Source organism: Cervus elaphus, chromosome 14, assembly GCF_910594005.1.
Source record: "Cervus elaphus chromosome 14, mCerEla1.1, whole genome shotgun sequence".
In the NCBI taxonomy this organism is placed as follows: domain Eukaryota; kingdom Metazoa; phylum Chordata; class Mammalia; order Artiodactyla; family Cervidae; genus Cervus; species Cervus elaphus.
Genome location: NC_057828.1, coordinates 34,532,202 through 34,548,519, shown reverse-complemented (window position 1 = coordinate 34,548,519; position 16,318 = coordinate 34,532,202). Strand labels below are relative to the sequence as shown.

The 16,318-nt window shown below is 38.2% G+C and overlaps 1 protein-coding gene across 1 annotated transcript in view; it reads right to left on the bottom strand.

The window, feature by feature from the left end:
• ADSS2 (adenylosuccinate synthase 2) overlaps nucleotides 1-16,002 on the bottom strand; it is a 32,329-nt gene extending 16,327 nt beyond the window's left edge. The window contains exons 1-3 of the mRNA XM_043923804.1: nucleotides 15,608-16,002; nucleotides 2,200-2,302; nucleotides 1,327-1,395 (exon numbers count right to left, since the gene is read on the bottom strand). Of these exons, the coding sequence (XP_043779739.1) occupies nucleotides 1,327-1,395; nucleotides 2,200-2,302; nucleotides 15,608-15,790 (355 nt within the window). The 5' untranslated portion in view covers nucleotides 15,791-16,002. The remainder of the gene's footprint in view (nucleotides 1-1,326; nucleotides 1,396-2,199; nucleotides 2,303-15,607) is intronic.
• Nucleotides 16,003-16,318: the final 316 nt, after the last annotated feature.

The following is a 16,318-nucleotide window of genomic DNA, read 5'->3' as shown; positions in this document are numbered from 1 at the left end:
AATCACTGTTGAATGAATAAATAAATGAATTTAAATATTTTTCTTTAAAGACAGAACCTTGGGTTATATGTATTCTAAGGATAAGCCACCAGATACTAATTTTCAAAATTAGTACTTGAATATTAAAAAATTACTTTTGACAATATTCAAAGATTTGTCTTAAAAATATTCCTTATAAAGATGACATTAAGCCCCCCCCATAGTTGTTGACATGTAAACACATATGTATTCTAAAGTTAGCTTAGGCATTATTATAAAGTAAATATTACAAAGAAATTCAGCAAGGTGGAGTCAGCTAGGTTAGGTAGGGCAGAAGGAAAAAGAGTAGGGCAAAACTGTAAGGGGGATGAAGAACAATGGAGAGTAGCATGGGAACCTCAACCTGACCAATTAAAGAAAGCAGACACAACAAACAGGTAACATTTCAGCGAAGACTAGAGACAGAAGCAAGACAGGATTCTCTTAAGTCAGATTTAGTTGTCAGGAACACTTAAGGATGGATGGACTGCTATTTTTATGCATGAAAGATAAACTTTAAAAATTTAATAGGACTTAGTAAATTAAATATGAGTTAAGGGGAAATTACTCATTATTACTCAAATTACTAATGATTTTTCTCAATTATGTTTTATTTGTATTGTCACAGTCCCCTCAAACCCTAGAAAGGCAGCCAAATTGAATGTAAATAGACTTCCAAAACTCCAGAAAAGATTAGAGAAGGCAGGAAATCAAGTTATTTTTTAAACCTGGAAGTGGATACACTGCAAAGAAGTGTCTCCTTCACTTGGAGGGAGGGATCTAAACAACCCTATTTTGTCCTGGGTTGTGGTAACCAAGGGACTTCCAGATCCTCTAGGAAATGAGGCTAATGGTGTACAAAATGGGCTACAGTGACTTCCTGAAACTGCCTTAAGCTAATTTTGGTTTGTGCAGAAGAGGATGCTAGCAAGCACAAGTGACAAGATGAGCTTGGGAACTTCCTAGAGTCCTGCCACCAACATATAGTAATTCTAGCTACCTAAAGATAAGGTTTGCAGACAACCAATGTGTAAAAAAATCAAGACTTACACAATGAACTTGCTATGCTTGTCTTTTGTTTAGAACACTGATTATAATGAATAAAATTTAATAAAAATTAAAATAAATAAAAATTATGACATAAAAATTATGTCCTACAATAACCTGCAATTTTAAAGTAGAAGATAAAAATGTGAAGTTTTTTTCTGGAATGAGAGTCCCTTTAAAACTTTACCCACTCTTCCAAAAAAAAAAAAAAAACACCACAAATAGCTGGTTACCAGACAAAGCAGACTCATTCTTTCATACCTTTTCCTTTTTGAACATTTTTTTCTGCTTCCTCAAACAATCCAGGTAGATGAATCACCACACCATTTCCTTAAAAAAAAAAAACACACATACACACAAATAAACAAATCCCAACTTTGAACATCTATATTTGTAATACATAATGATATTTAAACAAAGACATTTACAATAACCCTTATCTAGAATAGTAAAAGAGTGATACACTTTGATTAGTAGAACATTCTAATTTACCAGAGAGTTACCACAGAAATGACTCCAAGTCTTAAATAGTAGTAAAATGTAAATACACAGTAGAACATAATACACATAATATAAAACACTTAAAACTACACTCAATAAACTTTGAAATTTCTTTGAAATGAAGTGAAACTGTTATTTTGAAAGGAACCAGTTATATAGTTTTAGGCAAACTGAACCAGATCACAGTGTTTCAACTTGGGAACTCAAACCAATCAGTGGCCATAAAATCAAGTTACTGGATTGTGATTAGCATTTTTAAAGATAAAAGACTAGAAGAGAAAATGTCAGATTGCATCTTATGTTAAAAGCATTCAGAATCCATCCATGAAACATAGACTTCTCGCTTTTCTTACTATGCTTCATAGTGCTTGGAAACCTGATTTGATGATCCAACACTTTGCTACACAGTTAAGAATGCCAATAAGAAATAAATGCAAAGTAATCATTCCAAAAAGTATTAGGGCTAAAAGATGTGTTAAACAGTCAAAGTCAGGTATACTCCAGGAGGTACCATTGTCAGGATTAATAAGCAATCAATAAATCATTTGATTAGAGATTAAATAAGTTTAATGAAAAATAAACACTATTATCAACTGGGGGAAGAAAATCCCTAAGTTCAGTTTACATACTTACCAATGAATGCAGTAACATTCGGGTTAATTATTCCACTGGGTAAAAGGTGAAAGTCATACTCCACAGAATCTACAACAACTGTATGGCCAGCATTATTTCCTCCCTGAAATACAAGATTGGGAAAACTAAACCTAACAATGAATATGGCAAGCAATATAACTCCTTCCAAAGTGAATTAATGATCTAAAATGACGGTCCTTGAGGCAACCCCAGTACTGGCCATGAATACTTGTTCTCTCGAGGCTCCCAACAGTCTGGTCATCCTCTCTCCTCTCCCTACTTTAATGATTATTCCTAATGGGATCTAGAAATTGGGGGATTCAGATTTCTGGAAGACATATCCCGTCTTAAAAAGAGAGAAAAAAATGAAAAAAGTACAGGGAACAATTAGCTTGTTATTCTGTTTCTGGCACTATGTGGAACATGTAGCAATCTACTTAATTATCCATGACACTGATCTTTAAAATATCCTTAAAATTGAAAAAGTAATCTATCCTAACTTGATAGAAATATTCACACAATTCTCATTGTCCTAAAAGTGTGACAGGCAACTCTGTGACCTAAAATTATTATTCTTATATGGGTTTATCAACTAGGATATCTCCCAAGCAATTCCCTTAACTATTAGCTATCCTGAAGACTAACTTTTAAATTTTAAAATCAGCCTTGTGAGCTTGGTTAGTGACCAATTCCTTGAATCTGCTTGTCTCTGGCTAAAGTAACACACTGGGTCAAGGAAATTCTAAAGCTGAGCATCACAGTACAAATCCATGGTGAAACTTCTACTCTATGAAACAAAATGTGAAACTGAATTATAAAAATCAGGTACAAATGAGACAGTATTAAGTGACCAGACAATTTTTCTAATTTCTAAGTTTAAAAAGCATGAGGAAAAGACACAAATCAATTTGATTATGTTCAAATGTCTACAGAACACTAACAATAATTTAAAAATAAACAACAAACTAGGAATATATCTGAACAAATGAAAAGTTTAACAACAACTCTGCAGGACATGACTGGTTTAACTTGATCACAAGGCTACCAAAATTACGTACTTTTACCGTCATCATGAACTCACAAAAATGCCAGAAAGATAGGTCCTGCTTAAAAATCTTCAACAAAGCAAATACTTATTTACAGTGTTTTGCATTGTACAAAGGGTTCCTTGCTTAAAGACTAGAGTTATGTCATGTATGTTTAAAAGAAAAAAAAAAGACTTGGCAGTGGTAGCCTGTAGTCTACCAGATAATAGGTAGGTGACAAGACACAGGAAGACAGAAGCAGGGATTTAAGCAATACCTCCTTCACTTGATACGTCAAAGGAACAGGTGAATTTTTTTTTTTTTTTTTTTTTTTACTATTTACTTATTTGTAGGCAACATCTGCATATGGATACAAAAGGCACGGAAGGACGCACAGTAAAAAGTGAAGCCTTCCCATGACTGCTCTCCCCTTCACTGCTACAAGGCTGCTGTTACCACCAGCTTTCTGTGTCCTTCCCTGAGTAATTCTGCATATACACACACATATTTGCATATTCCACCTATGCAAACAGTAGCAAAGATACAGACCTGGGCAAATTGCTTTTCTACTTAACAAACCTTGAAGCTCATTCTATAACCCTGCAAAGAGAAAAACCTAGGACACATAAATTTATTAAACTGGTCCCACAGAAAGGCATTTGGGTTATTTCCAACCTTTTGTCTTTATTAACAATGTTGCAATATACTTCCTGGTACATACTTTATTATTTTACCCTTGGCAAGTTTATCACCAACTCTGACAGAATCCTAAAACATATATTACATAAACTAAAGAATATACTGGAAAAAAAAAAGAACATATTGATCTTAGTCTTTCTTAAATAACCCACAGGAAAATTCTTACTTGGTTTTTATGGCTTTTCTATCATTCTATCCCTCATACCAGTATTAGCCTTTTTATCACAACTTTTTGTGATTTAGGAAACTTCCCCCAAGTTTCAGGAAAAATATTTTCAGAGTATGAAAACTCATTAAAATTTCTTCAAATCTTAGGAAAATGTTAATTTGTTATTATAACTATTTACTCTAAATTGTTATAAAACACTAAATTTAATGAATTCATATTAAACTGTTATAAAGTACTGGTGACTTTGAAACAATAAAGTGTTATTATTTAAGCAGAACCAGTTTTCTTTTTAATTCATCATTTGCTTAATATAAAACAAACCACTTTGTAATTTTGACGTAGACTTTTAAAGTAAGTCTCTTTACATATTTTTTTTACACAGTTGTTTTTAAAGATATACTAATATAGTCATTTGGAGAAATAATTTTTAACTCAGTTGTTCTTGTGTATAACAAAGCCTACTACTCTCTTAGATAATATCTTACTAAGATAGGACGTAATGATGGAAAGATAGTAGCTGATACGTTTGTTTGAGACATATCATTGTGACTGGTGATAAATGACTTCAGGGTGATATACTGGTTTAATTCTTTGAGCTCTTCCAAGTTTACACACGTGGTGGTTCAGCTGGAAAAGTTCAGCTGCAAAAGGCTTGAAATCACACTTTCATGAACAGCTTGCTCATTCAAACATTAACCAAGATTGTTCAATAACCAATGCCTTATTAAGGATTACTATGTGGTTTAAATCCCACAAATTGATTGCGTAGGAAAATATGGTTAAATATATCCAAGAATAACCCTAAATTATCCTGCTGAGGAGTTAAGGGAGAAAATGTGTGTATTAGTTAGTTTGTCACTAGTGCCCTAAGAGGGTTGGGGTGTAAAAGCTTCTAATCTTCAAACACTTGCTGTGCCGAAGAGTCCTGAGGTGAAATGAGATGGGGCTACTCAAGGCATTTTTTGACAAATCTATATACTATAAAACTTTTAGTATAGGGTCATTTCACAAAAAGCCTCAGATGAAGCTTCAAATTTCAATTACCTGTTTGGATGCCAACCTACAATATGTATAAATTTTGTGTGCAATGTGCTTAGTCCCTCAGTCGTGTCTGACTCTTTGCAACCCCATGGACTGTAGTTCCTCTGTCCATGTGGATTCTCCAGGCAAGAATACTGGAGTGGACTGCCATGCCCTCCTCCAGGGGATCTTCCCAATCTAGGTATCAAACCCAGGTCTCCCGCATTGCAGGCAGATTCTTTACCATCTGAGCCACCAGGGAAGCCCATAAATTGTGTGGAATATACAAAACTCTTCTTGGGTGCTGAGGAAATTGTTCTGAAACACAGGTCCAAGGAGGGGTCACACGTTAGCAGCAGACAGCAAAATAAACAGGTTTCAATAGAACTATCATTGCCGGTCTCACCCAACCACCAAGACCCATGATCACATTACCAGGGCAGATATAGTCCTCCTTCTGTATCCACAGGAGATTGGTGCCAGGACCCCCAGGGACACCAAAATCCACAAGTGTTTAAATCCCTTGTATAGTGTAACATTTGCATATAACTTATGCAAACCCTCAGGGATACTTTAAATCATCTCCAGATTACTTATAATACCCAATACAACATAAATGCTATGTAAACAGTGGCCAGCATAGCAAATTCAAGTTTTGCTTTTTGGAACTTTCTGGATTTTTTTTTTTTCCAATTTATCTTTGATTGACAGTTGGTTGAACCCTTGGATACAGAACCCATGGATATGGAGGGCCAACTGTACTCTGAACTGCAGACTCCCACATTTGCGATGGAACAGCTTCTCACATGGGCAACTCTCTGTAGTATGTACCTAGATAAGTAGCAAGGACATATATGTTTAATTATGTTTCATGTTTCTCCTAACTAGTGCTGGGAAGGCCAGATAAATGATGGAAGATAAATATATCTCTCGTTCTACTTTTAACAGATGCCTCAAAGCAAATTTGGAAAAGTATCCTCCCAGATACAACATTAACCACATATTTATATTAATAGTTATATGTAACTACCTCTTGTTGCTTTGCTAAATTCCCATAACACTTATGATCCCACTCATTCATGCAGCATTTAACAAATACTTCTAAATATCACAGCTGTATATTTTATACTACTTAAGTAAAAAAACAGAATATGTTCAATTGTTATAGAAACAAGGAGCTGTGGAACAGTAATTAATGCTGTTTTGCAGATCAACTATATCAATCGAGAAAATATTTCTTAATGAATCTCAGATGTCTTCACTTTTGAACATTTTTAATTTTGAAATATACCATCTAAAACACCATTAAACAAATGAGTGGGGCTCAAAAGTGGCTGCATATTGCATGGCAAGTCTCTTTGAGGAAAAACATAAGTTTATAATGCCTTATATATTTTTCTTACATTATATAACAAGAACAAATGTAAAATTCAGTGGGGATATAAGATGATGAATATAAACTCTTTAAATACAAGGGCTCAATACTTCTTTGCTTCCCCTACAGTGATCAATAAAGTTCTAGACACTGTTAGTACTTATTTGATATGGACTAATTAATGAGATGGTTAGATAGCACCACCGATTCAATGGACATGAACTTGAGCAAACCCCGGGAGATAGTGGAGGACAGGGAAACCTGGTGTGCTTAGGGTCAAAAACAGTTGGACAAGAGTTAGTAACAACAATGATAATTTTAGAAAAGTAAAACTCTACAATTCTTTGAAAATAAAGCCATTCTACCACCTCTTCAAAACAAAAGGAAATTAACAATATTAAAGTGAAGAATATGTAAAAGGAAAAAAATCCAATCATCCACTCAGCACTCACCAGAATCACAAAAACATCCTCTAATTTGGTGTTTATTTTACTGATTTTCTTTGACCATTATTCTTACATCAAGATTGAATGTAAATATTAAACAAGCTTCTTAATGACAAAAAAAAAACTGTACCTCACTGGAATAAATTAGAATATTATGATGGAGGTGGGGGAGAGCAGAACTAAAATTCTATGTTCTCCAAGATGAAGAGCAAAGTTTCTTGTATACATTTAGGGTTTAAAAACCAACACAGCTAAGTCTCATTATTTTAATTATAGTTAAAACAATAAAAACCGATTTAACACCAAACATTTTCCCTCCAGAAAAGCAACAAAGGTCTACAATGTATTAGAAAACAACTTACAAATGAGAATAACCCTGAATTGTTTCCTCATTTCTTATCCTCCCATGTGAAACGAACTGAAGGTCAGTTATACCTTCAGTACATTGAGTCCCTCTGCCTCCCCTCCCCCTTACCATTTACGTCATAAATCATAGTGTGTAATCATCCCCTCTGGCCACAGTAATTGATCCAGAGGAGGAAACCTGATCCAGGCCTGAGCCAATCAAGCTTCTCTCGGGAATTTGATTGTGAGAGTTAAGAGATGCCTATCACCTAACAGAGTATCCTGAAGAGAAAGGTGGCCAGTTCTGCCTGCTGAGATCCAAGGAGCTGCCTAAGGCCAGGCCACTCCAAGGTTTAGCCACATAGGTCTTCCTTTAAACATAGCTCCATTTTGCTTAAGACAGTCTCTTTACCATTGTTGGTAAAGAATCCAAATTATTTACAAAGCAAAGTCACTGCAAGATAGTATGTATACAGCCCATTCTCTAAATTCACATCCTGCACTAGTAATAACTGAATATAAGATTAACTTATGTACACCTAAAACTAATACTGTAAATCAACTATTCTTCAATTAAAAACTAATTTCTAAATTTTAGTATCTATGCCGTCAAAAATAAACCTCTAAAACATGGTACTGGAGGACACAGGGATAATATAATATTATTTAGTTGTTTTGTAACTGTTCTCTTAAATATCATAAAAGGCATTATAGACTTATGATTTTCCTCAGAGACTTGCCACACTATGAAGCCACTTTGGAGCTCCACTGGTTGGTTTGTTTCTTGGGGTTTTAGATCGTATATTTCAAAATAAAAATATTTAGCTCTTTTATACTGTTTTCATGTATACTTTTTTCCCAATTTGATTTTAAACTTAAGAAAGTCAGAAGACAAGTGTTTTAAATTTTCTTTCCATAATTCCTCAGAACCAGAGGCTATCAAGCCCAACTCTAGAATAAAAGTTTGGATCAGGAAATGCTGTTATATGTTAGTTTCTAAGAAGGTCCAGGACAGGAAAGAAAAGAAGAAAGGAAAAGAAAAAAATTTTTCTTAGCCTGGAATGAAATGACACTAGTCTGCAAAAAGTGACTCCTGAGTCTTGACTTAGTTTGCTACTAGGTCTTCCTCTTTCCAAAATCACTCCAACTAAGTGAGTTTCTGCTGTGAGAGGAGATGGAAAACAGTCAGTTACAAACCTGAAACAATAGTGTCTCTCTTCTATCTAATAGCAAGAGTGCTAAGGGCTAACAATTTCATGCACATAGCCCAGAGGCATTACTCAGGCCACTTAGTTTGGCCTCCAAAATAGTCTGTGTCTTCTCTTTGTCCTTGTTCCTCTGAATACATGAATACTATACTGTAATCATAGAGCTCAAAATGAACATCAATCAAAAAAAAGTCAGAATAAACACTGTGGATTGCAGCAGAGAGCAGCAATGCCTCAGATCCATGCCTTTGAACTATTCTAGCAACCAAAAAAGGGTTCCCACTTCGTATCTAGTCTTCAAGCTCCTCAGAAACCTAATAGTTTTTTTGAGTTGGTGCTTCATTACCTGTGCTGTTTTTCTTGGTAAAGACTGTTGCGGCCTGTGTCCCGTTGTTGATGTCACTATTTGCCAAAACTAAAACACAGCAATCCGCAGCAATAAAGGAATTATAAACAAGGATGACTGTTCTTTTATAAAAACACTCAAATAACTGCAATTAGCTTGTGATTCCAAAGTAGAGCAGGTTTAAGTTACCAGCAGTAAGCTGATCAAATTAAACTATTCAACAGTAACCAGACACGCTAGATAGGAAAACATATACAGGGTATCTGAATTTCTTTTTAGCAAAGACATCCAAGTGCACTGCTAAGTTATCTCTTAAAGGCTTAAGATATCTGCTTTACCTTACAGTATTACATTTACCTTCCAGTTTCACACACAGCTAAGTGTCACATGGAAGACAAAAATCTCAGGTACCTTGCATTTTGTACCTTAAATTACATTATAAAACAACTCACGAGGAAAATGGAAAGAGGAATAGACTTGGAGGATCTCAGATTCCTGATTAAGAAGCTCCAGATTCTAGGTGCATGTGTGTGCTCTAATATACACACTTAAGAAGGGTCAGAGATGACCAGTCATAGATAGGAGGATCAGACATGCAACGAAAAAATGCATAAACCAATGTTATGCAGCTCTTTATAAATGCCAGATAAAAACTCCTCTAGTCATTAAAACATTTATGGAGATATTTTCTTAAAACACTGACACTGAACTGCAGATTTCAAGTCAAAAAAATTTTCTCTCATGAATAAAACCCTTCCTTTAAACGGGTTTTCAAAACATAATACAGACAAAAGTCCCATTTTAAAAAATGTCATGGGACCTCCTATTGTTTAAAAAGGAAGTTTATTACATTGAATTAAATATAATTAAAAGTTGGTTCAATGTAAAGAACCATTCCATCTTGGAGCCAGAGTAGCCATGGGAACTGTCCTCTTTTAACTGTCCTTTTTGTTTTTTTTAATTGAAGCACACAACAAACGGTGGAAAATTCTTAAAGAGATGGGAATACCAGACCACCTTACCTGCCACCTGAGAAATCTGTATGCAAGTCAAGAAGCAACAGTTAGAACTGGACATGGAACAATGGACTGGTTCAAAATTGGGAAAGGAGTACATCAAGGCTGTATACTGTCACCCAGTTTACTTAACTTCTATGCAGAGTACATCATGCAAAATGCTGGGCTGGATGAATCACAAGCTGGAATCTTCAACCCTGAATATTCATTGGAAGGACTGATGCTGAAGCTAACACTCCAATACTTTGGCCACCTGAGGCTAAGAGCTGATTCACTGGAAAAGACCCTGATACTGGGAAAGATTGAGGGCACGAGGAGTAGGGGGTGACAGAAGATGAGATGGTTGGATGGCATCATCGACTCAATGGACGTGAGTTTAAGCAAACTCCTGGAGATAGTGAAGGACAGGGAAGCCTGGCATGCTGCAGTTCATGGGATCACAAAGAGTTGGACACAACTTAGCAACTGAACAACAACACATAGTTGATTTACAATGTTGTGTTAGTTTCAGGTAGACGGTGAAGTGATTCGTTATACACACATATACTTTTTCTTCAGATTCTTTCCCCTTATAGGTTATTACAAAACATTGTGTTCCCTGTGTATACACACTTTACTGTTCTTTTCAAATGCTTTCCCCAGACAATACTGAATACCTCAACATCCCTTTTTCCACTGATAAAAAGTACTCTAACATCACCAATCTTCACTTACTGTTATGTAGCTAATCCACATTAATCTTTGGTGTCAACACTGATTTAGTCCCCAAAACATATGTAGATTTGTATCCAATTACTGTTAAGTAAGCTATTAAGTATATTATCAATTTACAAGTTCACTCTAGATTTGTTCTAGGCAACAATTTTTCCTAAAGATACTTAAAACTACCAAACTAATCCACCCTTTCTCACCAAAATTAAAGAAACAGAATAATATTGGTCAGACTACTGAAGATAATTTCATATAATTTAAAAATTTATGCCTCAAAAATAAAGATAGTGCGATAATATCTATTCTAATATCTAACAGATATTCTAATATCTATTCTAAGCTTAAACAGTGAACAACTTGGGACATCCTCATCGACCAAACTTTGAGATCTACTGCCCTCAGCAAAGAAAAACTATTTACTAGGAACACATGGCAGTCAACTGAAATTTGTTGAGGAAATGCACAAAAATTATCAAAGGAGTAAAGCCTTTGAACATAACAGTACAACACAAAAAACTAATACCAGCTAAAAATACTATGTAACAAATGTTAATCCAAGGAACGCTGGGGATTCCACATTAAGCTCACATCAATGGTCAATTAAATTGCCCAGGAATATATTAAAAATAATAAGGCTTCCCCAGTGGCTCAGCGGCAAAGAATTCGCCTGCAATGCAGGAGACACAGGAGATGTGGGTTCAGTCCCTGGGTGGGGAAGATCCTTTAGAGGAGGGCATGGCAACCCACTCCAGTATCCTTTCCTGGAGAATCCCATGAACAGAGGAGCCTTGTGGGCTACTGCTCATAGGGTCACAGTCAGACACGACTGAAGTGACTGAGCACGTATTAAGATAATACAGGAAAGGGCTAACCTACGGAATTCAAAGAAATTTCTAAGGGTGATCCAGGTCACCCAATATATATTTGTTGAGTATTTACTTCCTCTCTGCCTCATATGGCTTCCCTAGTGGCTGACTGTAAAGAATCTGCCTGCAATGCAGGAGACATGGGTTCAATCCCAGGCTTGCAAAGGATCCCCTGGAGGAGGGCATGGCAACTCACTCCAGTATTCTTGCCTGGAGAATCTCATGGAGAGAGGAGCCTAGCGGGCTACAATCCATGGGGCCGCAAAGAGTCGGACACAACTGAGAGACTAAGCACACACTGCCTCATGTAGTACTGGGTGCTATGGAAGAAAACAAAAAGGGAATGAGTCCTCTTTCTGAGAAACCTACATTCTAATAGTACTAAATCACTTCAGTTGTGTCCGACTCTGCATTGGCTGGTGGGTTCCTGCCACTAGCGCCACCTGGAAAGCATTCTATTAGGGAAAGCACAATAATCCAAGAAAGTAAGATTTAACAAAGTACAACACACAGTGGTAATCACTTATGTACAATCTTGGAAAATACCATATATAGAAAACAATCCTGACATGAGACAAAGAAACAGCAATTGTTATAAAACTGGAAGAATGGCTTACCTTAAATGCTAATTCTCCAACAGCTTCAAAATTATGGGAGGTGGTTTAGAAGATAATTTTAGCTGTATAAGGTCAAGGCATTAAAAAAACACGGAAGTTATTTTCTTTTAAATTATCTCTCAACCTTTCTGAGTATTTCAAGGAGAAAGTCTCAGTTGCTGCTGGTACATCTTTTGCATTTCTTTATCACTTGCTAATAACTGGTTTCAGACCCTTCAACAGATACCTGAATCTAGCTACAAACATTTTTTTCACTGTGCTTAGTTTTATGGCCAACTTTACATACAGCATGTGACAGGACATACTTTCCCTTTATAATTAATTTTACTTAGTATTTCCTCTTTATATTAACATTAAAACCCTGAGGAAAAACACAAAGAAAGGAAATACTGTTCTAGCTACCCCATCACAGGCAACTAAACTCATGCCTGTCATAGACAAGACTACCAAGCTTTACTTTCACCAGAACAATAAACAAGCCTATGCTTCAGGCCTGACATAAAGTATGATAGTCAAAATCTCTGTAGTTTCTATTCGACGAAATAAAGAAAATAGAGCCTAATTTACTTTGAGGGAATTGCGGTGAGGGGACAGTAATAGACCTTCTAATAAAACTATTTTAGTGTTGTTGCCAGGAAGGGGCCTTCCTATTTCCATATTTTAACCTTTTGAAAAACCCACACTAACACCCTTCTCCATCCCCACCCTGGCAATACTTTTCTAAGTAACAGTTATCCACTAACTATAAACACCTTGTGAGCACAAGCCCTGTCTTTGTCAGCTAACTCTGGGGCTAAGTGGTCCCCTATAGATATTTATTATGAGATTGTTAGATGAATGAACTATGCCAGAAATTGGTCCTATACTACTTCTTCTCTTTTTCTTACAAGACCTATTGAATTAAGTCATCCTTCCATGCAAGTCCTACACACTTATTTAAGGATCTAAAGTTTAAGTATCTGACAAGTTATAGCTTCCTATAAATCCCAAATCTAAAATGATGATGAATATGCCACAAGCTTTGCACGTATTCTTTCCAAAAAGATATTTTATATTTAAAATAAACAGTTAAATGCAATGTCAGTTTTTCTTTTAAAAACTGTATTTTTATTGGGAGAAATTCCTTATTTTATGATTCCATTAGAGATGCATTGTGAGTATACCACTTCTGGAGAAACACTATAAAATTTTGAGTTTATGGCATGAATATGACAAAATATACTGATTAAACTCTAAAAAGTGCATATTATTTTCAATAATACACAAAACTTAAATCATCAAACAGAGCAAGCCTAGTCCAAATTGTCCTTCCAAAAGTTGACCTTTCCCAGCTCTCTATACATACTTCTTAAGAATTTCAACAATCCATAACTGTCAATTTTATAAGTCAGGAGAACTTCACTAAGAGATGTCAGCTTACTGGGACTGACCAAATAATACAGTTACCAAAGTGAATCACAATGGATATTCTTAAATCTATTCATTATTTATCTACTGGCATTAACAAGACATAAGAATCCTTTGGGTTCTTAAACACTAGAAGAATATACATTTTTAAAATTATATAAGGAAGGTAGTAAGTCAAAATTTTACAGGTGAGTCAAGTCTGCTTAACAAGTCTGCTCACACGTTTCTCCTCTATCTTCAGCTAACATTCTAAAGCCAAACTTGGCTCCTTCTCAATCACTTCTCTCCAGACTTTCCAAGGGCATCAGATCAGATCAGCCTATGACTTCCTTCAAGACTACTTTTTACAGTAACATGGTAATCCCTCTCCAACCAACAAGCGAGTTCTACTTCTTTTCAAAGTGATTATTAAAATTGAGGCTCTTTTAGAATAAACACAAAATGGTTACATCCCCCCAAACTACTTACAACCTATAATATATTTATTCTGTTATTTATGTTAGCTGTTTCTGTATAAAAGAATTTGTCTGCAGTGCAGGAGACCTGGGTTCGATTCTTGGGTTGGGAAGATCCTCTGGAGAAGGAAATGGCGACCCACTGGAGTATTCTTGCCTGGAGAATCCCATGGACAAAGGAGCCTAGTGGGCTACGGTCCATGGGTTTGAAACAGTCGGACAGGACTTAGCAACTAAACCACAACCATTTCTGTATAACAAAGATATCAGAAATGACAGTGAAGTAGATAAAGGGGTCTCAACCTCTCCTCCCGCCCAGAAAGAGTTAGGTATTCCCAGACTTTGCCACAGCACAGCAATATAGAATCTTAAGAGAAAAGGAAGGTGATGGTCAGTCTTCTGAAGCAGCTTCTACAGCAGTGTGAGGCAACACCTTCAGGAGCGTCATGAAGTAACCTGTGTGTGTAGCCAGAGAGGTGGAAGAAAAGAAGACTGGAAGAGAAGTGGTGCTGGTAATACTAAGAAGCAACTGGTGCAACAGCTATCTTAGCCCAGAAAACAGGCAGGATGGATTTCCTAATGCAAAAAACAAGATTTTCCCATTTAACTTTTGATGTACCTATGATTACTTTTTTCTGCCTGCCAAAATGGTACTCAGTTTTAGGTAGAACACTTCTAATCAAGCAGGCCTACGAACTTGTTAGAATGCACACAGCATTATTATATTATGTCATGTACACAGTTCATGAAGAAGAAACATTCTTGCAACCTAAACAGCAGTTAACTTCAGACATTATATTACCATTCGTTCTGAAAGGGCTTATTGCTCAACTATTTCGAATTTTGAAATTCGTAACAGTTACCTATGAGCCTTTAGAAAGGCCTAGCCTCTAGGCTGCTTCAAAGCAAACGACAAATAGGAAGGCGGCTTACACTGAAAACCACGTGTCTCCCGGTAGGAAGTATATTACCATTCCATTTCCCGAAAGTTCACTCTAGGTGTAAGCGTTAACAATGTAAATATTTCTAAATACTAGATTTGACACATGTGTCCTTTCACTTGCCTCACTCGTAAAAGAGCTGGGATTCCTACCTTTAGGACCAAGAAGTAAAATTAACCTTCCTTAGTATACCGGGTACCCAGTAAAAGACGGGGCCATTAAACCGCCCTAAAGCCCAGAGGTGGGTTCTCATGTCAACAAAGTGGACCCGAGGAGGCAAAGCTCGGAAGCTCGGGCCTGCAGGTGGGGGAGTGGCGAGTCTGGATTTTTGGGCGTTTCGGCCCACTTGATATCCCCTGGGTGGATGGGTGATGACGGGGACGATTTTGCGGCCCCCTAGGGTCTCTGCCCGGAGTCGCCATCAGGCCTCGGACTGTAGCTCCTCAGACTCGAACGGTCTCCCATCTCCACCCCGGCCCATCCTGGGTTTGAGCACTGGTCCTCAGACCGAACACTGCAACTCCCCAGGCATCGCGCATCTCAAAGGCTCCCAGAGTCAAGCCGCATTTTCCTCCTGAGCCATCATGAGCCCTCAGCCCGAGACCCAGGTCAGGGGTCTCCGACCTCCCGCCATTTCTCCACGTCGCCGCAGCTCATAGTAAGAGGAAAGAACCTCAAGGTGACACCTTCTTTCGGACGGTGGATGCGAGTCCTGGGCCCGAGCTCAGGGGCCGGCTTCCCGTCAGAGCCCTGCCGCCTCACCTGGCAGCGGCACACGATGTCGGCGTCCTGCGCCAGCAGATCCACCACCTTCCCCTTGCCTTCGTCGCCCCACTGCGCGCCGAGCACCACCGTCACCCGGTTCCCTCCAGGCCGCGCCCTGGGGCGGCCGCAGTCGCCGTTGGGCAAGGAGGATGCCGCCGGGTTGGTCTCGGCAAACGCCATGGCTCCGGAGACACGAGGAGAGCCCGAAGGGGACGCGGGTAGCTGGGAGTGCGCGAACTGAACTGCTCTGCGGCCGCCAGCCACATGCGGAGGAAGAAGGAGCCAGAGCCAGCCCGCCCCCGCCCCGCCTGCCGGGTCGCCACCCTCCCGCCAGGCCCGCCCCGCGCTCCCACCGCCCTCTCCGAGGGGCACCAGGACCTCCCCGCGCACGCCGGCCTCGGCAGCACCGCCCCAGAAAAAAGCCACGCCCCTTCCGCGGCCGGGCGCGCCCCTCCAGTGCGAACGCGGAACGGAAAGGGCGGGGGCGGGGCTTCGAGCGCGCTTCAACCTCAGCGCCCCGCCCACCAGCCCTTTCTCGGGCTTTTCAAACTGGAGAGGCGGGGAGGTACGTGCCAGTGCGTCAGACTACAACTCCCGGCAGCGCTCTGGTCGAAGTGGTGTGTTCCGGTGATTTGGTGTCTGCCATCTGCACGTTTCAGTTTGTGAAAAATGTTTGTTTTTAAGTTGTTTCTTAATTTGCTTTTATTA